Source organism: Conger conger, chromosome 3, assembly GCF_963514075.1.
Source record: "Conger conger chromosome 3, fConCon1.1, whole genome shotgun sequence".
Lineage (NCBI taxonomy): Eukaryota > Metazoa > Chordata > Actinopteri > Anguilliformes > Congridae > Conger > Conger conger.
Window position 1 is genome coordinate 69,097,757 of NC_083762.1, and position 13,949 is coordinate 69,111,705.

Here is a 13,949-nt window from a genome sequence, read left to right on the forward strand (position 1 = left end):
CTGTATGGTGAACTTTCTCAACGTGCATTCCAGAGCATTCTTACTGAAAAGGTGTGGGGACAGTTTGATTAACAGACAAAATTCTGACGGGGGTGGCTGTCATCTGTGAGGCTTATGTACAGTACTGTGCAAAGGTTTTAATCAGGTGTGAAAAAATGCTGTAAAATAAGAATGCTTTCAAAAATAGAAATGTTAATAGTTTTTAATTAATTTAGTTAATTTTATCAATTAACAAAATGCATGAACAGAAGAAGTGAATAAACAGAATAAAAATCTAAATCAAATCAATATTTGGTGTGACCACCCTTTGCCTTGAAAACAGCGGTTGTGGACAGTGATCAGTGGACATTCATTGAGAGGAACTATGAAAACCATTAAAGAATTTGACCAATTTTCACCATTCCAAAATGTGACACACCCCATGTGTGTTCTAGTCTGTTCTACTCCCATAGGTCATTCATAGAATTTTCATGGCATAGATTTTATGTTGCCATTATTGTATCAGTGCAAACAATACTATTTTCAACCAATAAAGAGTTTTGAAATATTTAACACAAAATCATACAATTTAACTTTTTGTAAGTTAGTGTTACATCAGTTATCAGTGGTACATAAATTGTACTCATGGTAGATCTCTTGGGTAGACATAGGTGCCCTGTGATGTCTCATGCGGTGCCATATTGGCCTATGAGTGTACATGGGATGCCGCCCATAGTGACTAATGAACTCTTATTGACATGTAATAGGTTCCAGTTGGAATCCCATCATTCTTTACCATATGGGTGAACTTGTGAACTAAGTCATCACATGGATCCTGGATTCTAGATCATGGTTTCTGCCTCTGGATTGTAGATTCTGGATTTTTGTGTCATTAGGCTCCTGTATGCGTTCTGTTCAGACAGAGGCCCGTTTCTCAGGTAGGCCCCCATAGGGCACCCCAGACAAACCCAGTGTTTGGAGAAGGTGGAACACCGTGACGTGGGGCGGAAAGTCAGGGTACACGTGGGGAGGTGCAGCAGCGGCTGGATACGGAACAGAGGAGTGGAGGCGCACACATACATCAGAGTTTCCCCTCCCTCTGACATCGACACTGCTCTCGCTGCCAAGCGAGCGAGGCTCTTCAGAAGTACGCGAGGTGCTAAGGAAGCCACTCGTTCCCTTATCTCTCTGTCGCGCTTGCTCTTACCACCATGATTAACACCTACCACACCAGCCTGCCTCCGCCGCCGATTCCACCTCGCCACGGCGTGCCCCAGCCGGCTCCGGGCCGCACCAACCTGCCCGTCTGGCTCTTCTTGGTCATCTTGCTGCTTCAGATGGTGTTGACGTTTGGAGGATTTGTCTACCTGTTCAGGAAGAACGCCTTGGTAAGGCCCTAAGTTTACAAGCTCCCATTGGGATAATCAGGCTCAGCGTAGCTCAGGCAGCAGTGCAGGGGGGACTGGCTCCGGAGAAAACTAGTGCTAGTCAGTCTCTTCCCTTGGAGTCAGTCTACTAAGACTCTAAGAAACCAGGTGAGGTGAGTGTAAGGATTTGCTTTGATTAAGCAATAAATTGCTTTACACCATGGAAAACGTACCCATCCAGAGCACCTATTTAAGGACAAGAGTGAATACCACTGCTATTACAGGAACTTTTAATGTTTTGGTACTATATGGTACTTGGTGCTCAAATGACCAACCTGAGGTGTTAGATTAACATGGAACTGCATGTGGGTAAAAATTAAAGTGACACTTGCTTGTAAGACAATACAAACTTTATAGGAAACTTTTACAGCCAGATGATTTGTCTAATCTGGCCTTCATCAGATCTGACTGTGGAAATTGCAGGCATAAAAGTGCATTCTGTGGTATATGCTTGTGACATTCTGAACTCCACTGATTTCATATTTGTTCAGCGTTATGTGGCTGCAGAACCAATCACAGATTTAAATACAGGCAGTTCAATGAACCAATGCAAATAATTAATAATAAAAAAGTATAGTAAGTCACAGTCAGCAGAAAGCTAGAGTGGCACCTATGCCTTGCAGTGAGAGGACGGTCACTCTTCACACTGTGAGTGTCTTATCGTTTTACTGTGCGGCTGTTAAACACACCAGCATCTCAAACCAGCAGGGAAAAAAAGCACTTTTAACTAGAAAAAAGAAATGTGTAACTCAAACCCCACTATCACCTGCATCTTGGCTTCTGTGGTTTTCTGAGGAAGTGTGCTTTTAACAGAAATAAAAGCTAAATCTTCTCACATTGCCTAAACAAATAGATCATGCATCTTTCTCTCAAGAGCATGAAGATATTTAGTGTAGATTTAGTGAAATGTGTACTTTGCCAGGCAACAGGTGTAAATTCCAATTCAATTCAAGAAAATGTTTAGTGATGGTTTAGTGCAGGCCTACAGTAAATAGTAATTACTGTATATGTGTTGATGCATGTAGTATATAAAGAACAATGAAAGCATGTGTGCATTAAAGCATCTCTTAACACAAACTTTATCCTTATATTTCTCTCTGTGAAGATGCAGAACGAATTCCTGAATAAGAACATTGATGACATCGTAGTGCTCAGAAGACTACGAGAGTGTAATGATGAAAGTCTGGACTCAAATTCACTGCTGGACTGCAAGCAGGTCTTACAGGAATTCATGGCTGTGATGTCAAAGGTAGAGGTCATTCTATGGGAGATCTCCTTTTTTATGATAATAATTGTAATAATAACAACAATAATAATAATAATAATAATAATAATAATAATAATAATAACAATACTTTGTTATTTAGCTGACACTTGTATCCACAGTGACTTACAGTTGATAAGGCAAAGCAGGGGACAATGCCCCCTGGGGTTAAGGGCTTTGCTCAAGGGCCCAACAGCTTGTTTATCCCATCCGTGTCCCTTAGGCACTATGCTTCAGGTGCTGTAACCAAACATGTTCAAGAGGATTAAAACGTGCCTCATTAGTGCAATATTGAACAAACAACAGGCCAACATTCCAAGCAGAAACGATCAGATTTTTACTTTATTTATCAGATAAATTTTACAATTTATAGTTGATTCATTTGGAGGTGCAAATAAAAGCAATCACACTGCTAATGCAGGTACAGGATGGTGTTAATACTGTCTTTCCCCTCTGTTTCTCCTTTGTAGATATCACAAACTGCAACTGGAGAAAAAGGTATGCCATGATTTACTTCATACATCATTTTATAAATCTACCTGCATCTGCTGCTGATGCTGTAGTACGGAAACATACCCATTGATATTGTCACAGGCCATTTCAAATAATACCCCCTCTAAATCTAGTTTTAGTCAAAACTTTAGTTAAACTTTGATATTGCTTAGCTCAATGTCAGCTGATTTAGAGTGCAGTATTTGCACTAATGAGACTGCCTCTGAGCATCACACTAACGAGGCTGCCTCTGAGCATCACACTAACGAGGCTGCCTCTGAGCATCACACTAACGAGGCTGCGTCTGAGCATCACACTAACGAGGCTGCCTCTGAGTACCACACAAACGAGGACGCCTCTGAACAGCACACTAACGAGATTGCCTCTGAACACCACACTAACGAGGCTGCCTCTGAACACCACACTAACGAGGCTGCCTCTGAACACCACACTAACGAGGCCGCCTCTTCTCTGTTTCAGGGGCCATGCTCTCTGGTTGGGTGCCCTTCCATGACTCTTTAGCGGTGGCCCACATGGTAGCACAACCCCCGCTTTGTGAGTACCCTTCTCTCTCTGTGCCTGCACACCAACCCTTGTTTAAACTTGTTAGTCATTTGCAGGAATTGTGCTGGTGTCTCTAGTGTTAAAGTATTTTTATAAAAAAATAACTGAAAGAACTGCTGAAGCTAGGTTCTGTCTGTTCAGACCAGCTCCCAACTTGACATGGTTTAGCTGGTTGACCAGATCGGACAGCTCCCAACTTGACATGGTTTAGCTGGTTGACCAGATCAGACAGCTCCCAGCTTGACATGGTATAGCTGGTTGACCAGATCGGACAGCTCCCAACTTGACATGGTTTAGCTGGTTGACCAGATCAGACAGCTCCCAGCTTGACATGGTTTAGCTGGTTGACCAGTTCAGACCAGCTCCCAGCTTGACATTGTTTGGCTGGTTGACCAGTTCAGACCAGCTCCCAGCTGGTCAAGCTGGCATAACAGGATTTTACAGCAGGGACATCCGCCAAGCATCGGTAAATAAATATGCTGCACACAATTCAATACTTCGTTTTTGATGATCGCTCATTTTACCAATTCATTCTTTGCTTGCCTTTAATTGCCAGTGGAAAGTTAAGAGAACAACGCAGGTGCAAATGCTTACCCATTCCATGTCTAACATGATCATCACCATCTCTCCTCAGCCAAAATCCTGAAGTGGAACAGCAACCTGTCTCTGCTGAAAAGGGTGACCTACCTTTCCACGGCTGGCGCCTTGCAGATTATCGAACCTGGGAATTACTACATCTACTCCCAGGTGACCTTCAGCAAGATGCACCCAAAGGCTCCCCTCGCCCAGAGCATAGTGAGCAGCCACAGCTCTGGAGGACAGACGGAGGAGAAGGTCTTACTCAGGGCCTTCGCCACCTTGAAGAGTCAGAACACGCAGTTCACGTCCTTCCAGGGGGGGGTGTTCAGGCTGAAGAAGGACGAGCAGCTGTACCTCAACGTGACAGACGAGAACACCATAAGTTTAGAGAAGAGCTCCACCACTTTTGGATTATTCATGCTGTGAATACAGTCGCAAAAAAAAGACAATAATCCAAACAAATCCCCCTATTAGAGTGTCGCTGGCCGCTGACGCAGAGGGAGACCTGCCCTGCAGACACACAGACACGGTTTCTGGCGAAAATGCAGTGAACTTTCCCCACTACGATGAGGATGATGAGCAGAGAGTCCAAGGGTTGGCCTATTATATGGCCTTTAATATAGATGAGGATGTATGCCAACGTGGCATGTGAGAAACGAGACAAACATGGAAACCTATTGAGGAGGTGTCCTAATAAGACTGCTTTTTCTTATATTTAACTTCTTTTTCAATCTTATATATCTCTTCTTCTAATTGCACTACAATCCAGCTTTATGCTGCATAGTCCAAGTGCTGTATTTCAATTTCTCCCAGGGAAAACCATGGGGCATTAGCATCCATTTGTAACCATTTTGATGGTTATTCACTGTAGCAGGTACCTTTGTCAGGAATTAAATGACAATTGAACCTGGAACCTGCAAGTGCAACCCACAGTGTCATAACTATAAATTGAAGACACATACAGTACAGTATTTCACATATTTCATCAATTGTAAAAACTTCCAAAATAACGAGTGTTGCATTCGCACACAAGATTGCTAGCAACAACACCACACCCACTTACTGTAGGCTGATTAGCTGAGAAACTTAACGCAGTATCTGTGATTCCACTGTGATATTGGACATTTTTGCCTTTTCTTTCAGTGGTAGATCCTCTCACCATACATTGAATGTAATGTTACTGTGCATACTGGCTGGAGCCACAGTTACTTTCCAACACCCCCTGCACACACACACACACACACACACACACACACATATATATATATATACATTATGGGTGCTTGGGTTGGAAATTCAGTCATTTGATCTAGCACATTCCATCTTTCAATTTCCAGTATTTACACATATTTAAAGCTATATTTTTTTTTTTAAGCAGAGGCTAAAGGCCAAAATGAGCACAATATCTGAAAATGTTTGTTATATTGTGAATATCTGTGATTATGTGAGGGATTTTAAATTAAGTAGTGTTGATATTCATATTTTGTATTTTTTGTTGCTTGAATAATTTATTTTTCTTAAATGTATTGTACTGTAACAGATGGCTGATTATCACTTATACCTTCTATTTAAAATTAGTTCAAATAAGTGTATATGTGTGTTATGTTTGTTGTGTTCATTTACCAATCTAATGTATACTGGAAATTAAATTTATACGATTACTTCATATTTATACTATGTGCTTTGGCATTATAAGTAACATAATGAAGATCTTATCCATCAGTAACCTCTTCCACTGAAGAAAAATGACAAAGGTCTCAGAGTCCCACAATGCCCCCACATTCTAGGTTGTATAGAGACTACTCATACCCACCTCCTGAATGAATCAACTCATGCCCACCTACGGACAGAATCAACTCACGTTTTGTAGCACTGCCTCAAACTATCCTCTCAGTGATTTTACTGCAGCTATGTGTGCCCTGTGTTAAATATGACTAAGAATGCCTTAGTCTTTAGCAACTGCATAATTCCTGCAAATTACAGACATTTTAAAAATAAACATTATTTCCACTAACACTCAAAGCAAATTAATTCTGGGGAGGCCACGTGGTGCAGTCCATTGGGTGGCTGTCAACTCAGGAGGCAGGAAACATTATTACAATTTCCTGCCACTCACCCTGATTGACTGACCAGATTCTTGGCCAAATGGCAATGCGTATTCACCGGTAGTGTGTGTAAAGATGGAAAGTTGGCCGAATTTACAGATAGTGACTCACCTTTGCTTCTGGGAAAGGATATAGAACGTCCCCCCAATCTTGAAGATTCACATTGCTTTCAGTCTAGAAAAGGAAAATGTAGTGCGGTTCCCCTCAGTAGGCAAATCTAGGCCACCGAAAACTAATCTTCAGCACCACAATAAAAGCAGACCACCACCACCACAACAATAACAGCAGAGAAGCATAAATGCAGTAAATTGAAAGGATGCCCCTGATCACCTGATTATCTACGACAACAACGGCACGGCAAATATGTGGAAAGAAAAAATGTTCGGATCTTGTAGTCCGGAGCATACACGAGTGCGGGGTTCCAAGGAGTCTGAGACGAGCCACGCACCGAAGCGACAGAGCCTGCACAGCAAACCCTGTAAGTCCCACGAGGCAAGCGACCTGCGACGAGGACAATGCTGTGTGCTTTGGAACTGGAGGAAGGGAGAGCGCATTCCCCTTTCATACCACAACTTTCCTCCAGCCCTGGAAACCAGAACGAGGAATCAAACAGAGGGACTCAAGTAAGGTTGTAACTGGGAATATCGCTAGCTAAACTCGGGAGCGTGTCTATGTTCCCACAGCTCTATGTTCCCACAGCCCTATGTTCCCACAGCTCTATGTTCAGTTGACTTCACACTCAGCAGGCTGCTTGCATGGGACCTGAAGCAATCCAGTGTATGTTTGTGCAATTTAGACACAGTACACGTTCAATTATCTATAAGTTTTTAATGAACAAGCAAACAAGCGAAATAAGAAAAAAAAAAATACACTATTTATGCAGTTCACTTAAAACTGGAAAGGGCTCTACATCAGTACTTTTCAACCTTTTATGTGCCTTTTATGTCCTTTGAGGACTATTTTGACATCTAAATATATAAAGTTCAGTTTACACGATCAATAATAAACATTTAATTTTGAAAAATCTTAGAAATGTGGGAACATAGGGCTGTGGGAACATAGGGATGACCCCGCTAAAATCAACTGTGACTCCTGTAACTGAATGTTCATTGGTTGGCTCCAAGCCATCCTCCACGCTGTGTTAGATTTAATATAAATCACGCATAGATCGGATCTTGCTGTGGTCTATTTTAATTACTAACCGCTCACAGCACGGCATTACTGATCTCGATACACACTGATAACCATAAGGTTATCCTCGATCTGTTTGGTAACTTTAGGCGCCATAGTTTCCTCACTAGCTTCAGCTAGTTTCAAACCTCCCTCCATCTTAGTTTCTTTGTTCTCCTTGAAACACGTGTCCACGGTACACAAAGGTTGTCCGTATTAATATTGCTCCTGTATTGAATGAGGTCAGCCTCTGCTCATTTAAAGAACTCCAAAATGCCTTCACCTTCTTAACTGAATAATTTATATTAGTTCGGTATCAACTGAATGTGTAGTTTGATTTAGTTAAGATTAACTAACTAGAAATACGTAATCTAATTGAAATGGGCAATTTATAGTTAGACGCAACGGAAATGTCTTGATTATCAATCCTCGCCACTGTACACGTACCGTGTTGGAGCATATCCCCCACATAATTGGCGCCACGTTCTCGTAGAGTAAAAACCGTACAAACTCCATGGCCAAAGGATTGCAAATGGTACCAATGGTTGTCTGAGGAAACCTATCCCTGCATGAAATGAGTCAGCCTTTATATTACTCATGCCTCACAGTGAAACACGCACATCCCCTGAAGCACAGGCACAAGGGCCGATTACCTCAGAAGTGCAGTGTAATCTGTGATTGACACAAAGTTTGACAGGAGGGGCTTAAGACCTCTGCTTCTGTCACCTGGGTTGCCACGGTGACTAATCACATGTTGCTCAGCTACATATGAAATTAGTTTAAAAATACACTTGTATATTTGAATTTTTAAAAAGTCCAAAGAAAGTACTATCAGTAAATGGGATTGTAAGATTAATGCATGCAAAAAAGAGTGCATCTCAAATGTAATACAAAATGTAAAAAAGGTAGTATGTAAAAGTTTTAAGTTTTTCTATGAAATTTGTTTTTGGGGGGGGGGGATGAAGCATTCGTTTCATACTCCCACATGGAAACTGTGACAGTGCCACTCTGCAAGGCCATCTTTGAAGCACACATCCACTGTGAGCTTGCAGAATGTTTACCGGTTGCACATACTTTCCTGTTAAACCCTTTTTACTCACCCCCCCCCCCAACAAACACACTAACCACATGCACAGAAATGTGTACACACACACACACACACACACACACACACACAACCTCTACTTGCTGCCACAAACTGAGACCAAATTCAAAGGTGTTTCAAAGAATTCTCTAACTGCAATGACATACAGTCTATACACTCAGCAAGCATTTTATTAGGTAGACCTGCACACCAGCAACCCATTCATGTGGCAGCAACTAAATGCATAAAAGCATGCAGACATGGTCAAGAGGTTGAGCCGTTTTTCAGACCAAATGTCAGAATGGGGAAGAAACTCTTTAGAGTTGCCATGCAGAGAATGGTGCGAAAAACAACATCCAGTGAGCAGCAGGCAAAAATGCCTTGTTAGTAAGAGAGTTCAGAGAAGGGCCAGACTGGACAAAGCTGACAGGAAGGTGACATTATTGCAAATTACCACACATTACAATAGTGGTTTGTAGAAGAGCATCTCTGAACACACAACGCGTCAAAACTCTCAAGTGGATAGGCTACAGCAGCAGAAGACCAATAATAATAAAATAAAAGAAAGACTTATGAAGTCATCAACATCAAAACAGACACATCACTATATACTTTATAGATATATAGTTTTTATTAAAAGAAATGTCTTACTGACAGTAAGCAAATTATAAATAGCATGCAAGTGCTAGAAAAAAGTATGTATAATTGTAATTTCCTTGCATAGAATAATTTCAGAATGTACAAATATGGAATGGACTGCAGACTCAGACCATTTCCTGTAAGAAAATATTATGATCTAGTCATGCCCCCTCTTCCACTCGACCTCTGAGACAAATGAGAAAAGCTTCCATACTGAAGAAACGGCATTTAAAACCACACATCTGCATCACAAATAAGACTTTAAATGGCCAATGAACATTTAGAAGAAAACAAATGAAAAAAAGACAATAATTTTGGAAAATATTGTAGCCCATTATTACAACCTTTTTGAATTGCTAGTCCCAAGGCTTTCAGAAACATACGCATACAGCTGATGGCACTCAGGCATAATCTAAAAATATAAATAAAGCACAAAATGTGTGCTGAGTTAACATTCAGTGAAATGTAGTTCATTGCATGATACATTAAAACTGCTGCTTCTACTTGTTACTTTGATTGTTTTAGGAAGCCAGCTTAAATAATCAGTTAGAGAACTAGGGGAATATTATTGCATAATTTACCAAATTGATAACATTTGCATCGGCAACAGTCTGTCCACGGCAACTGTGTCTGTCCACGGCAACTGTGTCTGTCCACGGCAACGGTCTCTGTCCACGGCAACTGTCTCTGTCCACGGCAACTGTCTCTGTCCACGGCAACTATATCTGTCCACGGCAACTGTATCTGTCCACAGCAACTGTATCTGTCCACGGCAACTGTATCTGTCCACAGCAACTGTATCTGTCCATGGCAACGGTCTCTGTCCACAGCAACTGTGTCTGTCCACGCCAATGGTCTCTGTCCACAGCAACTGTGTCTGGGGACTGAAGCACTGCCATGGAACAGCAAAGCAGAATCCAGCCTCATGTCAACAGACACTGAGTTAAAACAAACATCCTTCACCAGTGGGCTACCAGCACTAAATATACAGTATCGCCTACAAACTTTAATATCTTTCTTTCAAACAAAATTAAATAAGCTATATATTTTTTTTTGCCCAAAGGACAAAGTTATAAGGTTAAGCAAAAGATGCTTAAAAGTAAGACAATATTTTTTATATAAGTATGCATATATGATATACATACGTACATATTGACATGCATGTATATTTTTATCAGGATATTATCTCTGAAGGCTTTAGACTTTTAAGGAGGCAACTGTCAAAAAATATGCAACATGAGTGGTTTCCATTTTCTTATAAGCTTTCTCAGAAGCATTTCCCTTAAGCTGAGAATATGAAATGCTAAGCAGACATGCAGACTGTAAGGGAACTATACAAGCACACAGGGACGAAATCATTTGTGATGCTAAAATCATACAAAAAGACAGTTTTATATCAGCACTTTTTAAAAGCTAGATTCAATCTAACCACAATGCCCACAATGCCCTTATGTCTGAAAAATGAGCAAGTACAAAATGATCTTCCATTTCAAAGTCAAAGACATGGCGCTTTGTGACGAGATGGATTTGACAGTGCCAACAGTGTGCATTTCCCCCTTTTTTGTGTACCGGAAACACCAGCCTAAAGTAAACCTGACAGAGGCAGACTGAACAGAATTGAGGGTGTGTCCAACACTGAATGTGCTTCTGTCTACTAAAATACCAAAACAACATTAGCTCTTACCATTAGAGGTAAGAGTGGTTGTCTGGCTGTTGGAAGGTTGTGGTTTGATACCCTGCACTGGTTGTCGAAGTGTCCCTGAGCAAGACACCCAACCCCCAATTTCTCCAGATAAATGTATTGATACCTTGCATGGTAGTTTATCGCCTTTGTTGAGTGTGAGTGTGTGTATGAATGGGTAAATGAGAGGCATGAATTGTAAAGCGCTTTGGATAAATGCGCTATATAAATGTAGACCATTTTCCAGAAACATGCATTCAAAAGTCAATGTTTAGCCACCTATTAGAAGGGTTTTATGCTGTTCATTTAACTGTACAATAGCCTATACATTCACCATGATAGACTGGCCGCTGTTCAAAATAGTTTTGGTTGTTTTCTTCATTAAGACCGGAACAATCTGTAATTGAGGCAACAGCTGACAGTAAGTATCTTGAATATCTTCATTCACTTCCCACGTCTTCTTTGTCCTGGTTTCCTCTTTGGAAGAGCCTTGATGTGTCCTGACATCCACCTGCTGTAGTCAAGTCGGGCCCACATAAAAAAAATACAGAAATAGATTTTGGAAGACAGTTCACATAAAACAAAAAACTAATTTTGGTATTTCTATGCCTTATGCCCCCCTCCCCCTCCCCTAGCCTCAGCTGAAAGTCTAAAATCTGCCACAGTCATTCTTAAGTCTGTCTCAGAAATTAAGCATATCTCTTTTCTCATGGAGGAAAGGTGACTCCTACTCTGTGGGAACACACATAATTTTCCATTCTTTGGACTAAAGCAGACACACACACACACACACACACACACACACACACACCTACGCACACACACTCACACCCTGAAGAATAGACAGTTTCAGCGGCTGCCATCTTCAGAGTCATTCTTCTGTTTGGCCAACCTCCTGACCACTCTCTCCAGCTCCTTCCTGGACTTCTGCTCCTCCTCCAAGTACTGCTTCATCCGCTTATTCTCCTGAAGACCGGGAAGCAGAACGTCAACATCACCCCGCTCTCTGCTCCTTCACTATGACCATGCAGTGGTATCGCTGACTAACCGTCACTAAAGATTACTTCCAGATACTGCCCTATCGTTTTTTAATGCTTTACACTGCTATTTTTTTTAATGTATTCGACTAAAGTTCACCTTACTTTCACCTGACAGGTACGATCTGGGGACAGCATTACCTTCTTCAGCTCATGGACTTCATCCTTTAATGCATAGACCGCATCCACAAGGCTTCTGCAGCAGACATGAAAAATGCACTAAAACTTCCTCCATGTAACAAAATGGAATTATACATATATTCAGAATGGAATATACGAGAACCTTTAAGCTGTGGGCTTTTTGGAAACTATGATGAATATATTTCAACGCAGTGTAGTTGGAATATCTAAAATCATTTGCACATAGAAAACAAAACGATTAAAATGCAACTTAAAACAACGACAGTAATAATGATAGGTTCGTATCTTTCATACTTTTCCTCGATGACCGTCTGGCCGTTACTCCTCACGTCCTCCATGATGATCTTCTCCTCCTCAGGCAGAAGGACCTGCGGCGCTCCCTCCTTCCGCACCGCTGCAAACACAGCGGTCTCGTCAAAACACACGTCAGAATCACACACACGTCAGAATCACACACATGTCAGCCGTCCTGCCGAGAAACACCGCGCACGCCCTCTCGCATTCTGACCCTTCTCCTCTGACCTCTCTCATCAGCAAGCCGTTTCTGCCCATTGTTTTCTGCTAACAATAGAAACTGCTGCATGTGAGAATCCCAGGAGATCAGCAGTTTCTGAGATACCAAGCCACCCTCTCTGGCACCAACAATCATTCCACAGTCAAAGTGACTTAGATCACACTTTTTCCCCTATTCTGATGGTTGATGTGAACATTAACTGAAGCTCCTGACCCGCATCTGCATGATTTTATGCAGTGCACTGCTGCCACACGATGATTTGACAATCGCGTGAATAAGTCGGTGTAATAAAATACAAAAGTGCTCAGTGAGTATGTCCTCATCATACATCTACTTTGCATCCAAACTCGAAAATCAACTTCAAAATTGTGACCCACATCATAATCATCAAACATCAATCTGAAATACAATCCTTCATCCGTCATATGAAAATGACCTCAGTCACAACACATCAATTCTCCACCCAACCCTAAACCCATACACATCAAAGATGGGTAGTACACATCAATATAGCCTTGCGTCCCCCTTTCGGATAAAGGAGTAGATTTTCACATGAAAGTAATGCTAAAGCTAAATTAATTCAAAGAAATTCTTCACCTTTATAAATTCAGTGGGTGCCGTATATTGATACAGAGTGTGAAACTGCTTTCCTTTTTCATGCAGTTTGATGTCTGAAGATGAAACAGCCTTTCCTCGCTCAGGCAAGTAAGTGAATGATGGATACTCCATTTCCGACTCCCAAGATATTACGACCCCATTACATTTTATCAATGGTTTAAAAAAACCCTTTATGTGTGCTCAACTGGCTATTCTATAACCAACATATCATTCATGTTTTAAAGAAGAATGTTTTTCACTGTATTTTTCCTGCAGCTGAAATAGCGGGGCTTTGAGCCCTACTCCTGCACCCTACAGCGTGCACAGTGAGCGGGCTTTTGATCCCCATCTATAACATTCAAACCAGGGCTGTCTTTTCCCATTGTTTCCTCTGCTAAACTGTAATTCTTCCCCGCTAGCTGTGAAACCTAATAACAGTAAGGTGACTGTGGGAGGAGTCAATATATAGACTTCACACCACAGACCACACATGGAAACACTTTACTAATGGATGCATATACAACCATAGACATTCGCTCTATCTTGGACTATCTTTGCTAATTTGACAGAAACACATTTTCCTATCCTGCACCTACGCCGTGAAAATGGTAAATAACCTTGCGCCCTTGTTTGCAGAGTGGTCTTAAAATGAGGATGGTCATGGTAACTGTGGGTG

General features: G+C 41.4%; 2 protein-coding genes across 10 annotated transcripts in view; one reads left to right on the forward strand and one right to left on the reverse strand.

The window, feature by feature from the left end:
• The first annotated feature begins 1,094 nt into the window (after positions 1 to 1,094).
• cd40lg (CD40 ligand) lies at positions 1,095 to 5,971 on the forward strand. The gene is made up of 5 exons (XM_061236672.1): positions 1,095 to 1,367; positions 2,512 to 2,655; positions 3,141 to 3,168; positions 3,643 to 3,717; positions 4,361 to 5,971. The coding sequence occupies exons 1-5, from the start codon at positions 1,191 to 1,193 to the stop codon at positions 4,729 to 4,731; spliced, it is 795 nt and encodes a 264-aa protein (XP_061092656.1). The 5' UTR covers positions 1,095 to 1,190; the 3' UTR covers positions 4,732 to 5,971.
• A 3,305-nt stretch (positions 5,972 to 9,276) lies between these two features.
• The window catches only part of LOC133123785 (rho guanine nucleotide exchange factor 6-like), a 34,438-nt gene continuing 29,765 nt past the window's right edge, over positions 9,277 to 13,949 (reverse strand). For 4 of the 9 annotated variants that reach the window (XM_061234327.1, XM_061234325.1, XM_061234326.1 and 1 more), the window contains 4 exons: positions 12,457 to 12,556; positions 12,163 to 12,217; positions 11,816 to 11,950; positions 9,277 to 11,498 (listed from right to left, as the gene is read on the reverse strand). In XM_061234327.1, the coding sequence (XP_061090311.1) occupies positions 11,834 to 11,950; positions 12,163 to 12,217; positions 12,457 to 12,556 (272 nt within the window). In that variant the 3' untranslated portion in view covers positions 9,277 to 11,498; positions 11,816 to 11,833. Of the gene's footprint in view, positions 11,499 to 11,795; positions 11,951 to 12,162; positions 12,218 to 12,456; positions 12,557 to 13,949 lie in introns of those variants that run through there. The other 5 variants (XM_061234324.1, XM_061234321.1, XM_061234322.1 and 2 more) reach the window with 5 other exon arrangements.

Bases quoted from the DNA above. Each gene is read 5' to 3' on its own strand.
- cd40lg (XM_061236672.1), top strand. From the start codon at position 1,191: ATGATTAACACCTACCACACCAGCCTGCCTCCGCCGCCGATTCCACCT. The intron at 2,656-3,140 runs GTAGAGGTCATT...TCTCCTTTGTAG, and splicing joins TCATGGCTGTGATGTCAAAG to ATATCACAAACTGCAACTGG. The intron at 3,169-3,642 runs GTATGCCATGAT...TCTCTGTTTCAG, and splicing joins AACTGCAACTGGAGAAAAAG to GGGCCATGCTCTCTGGTTGG.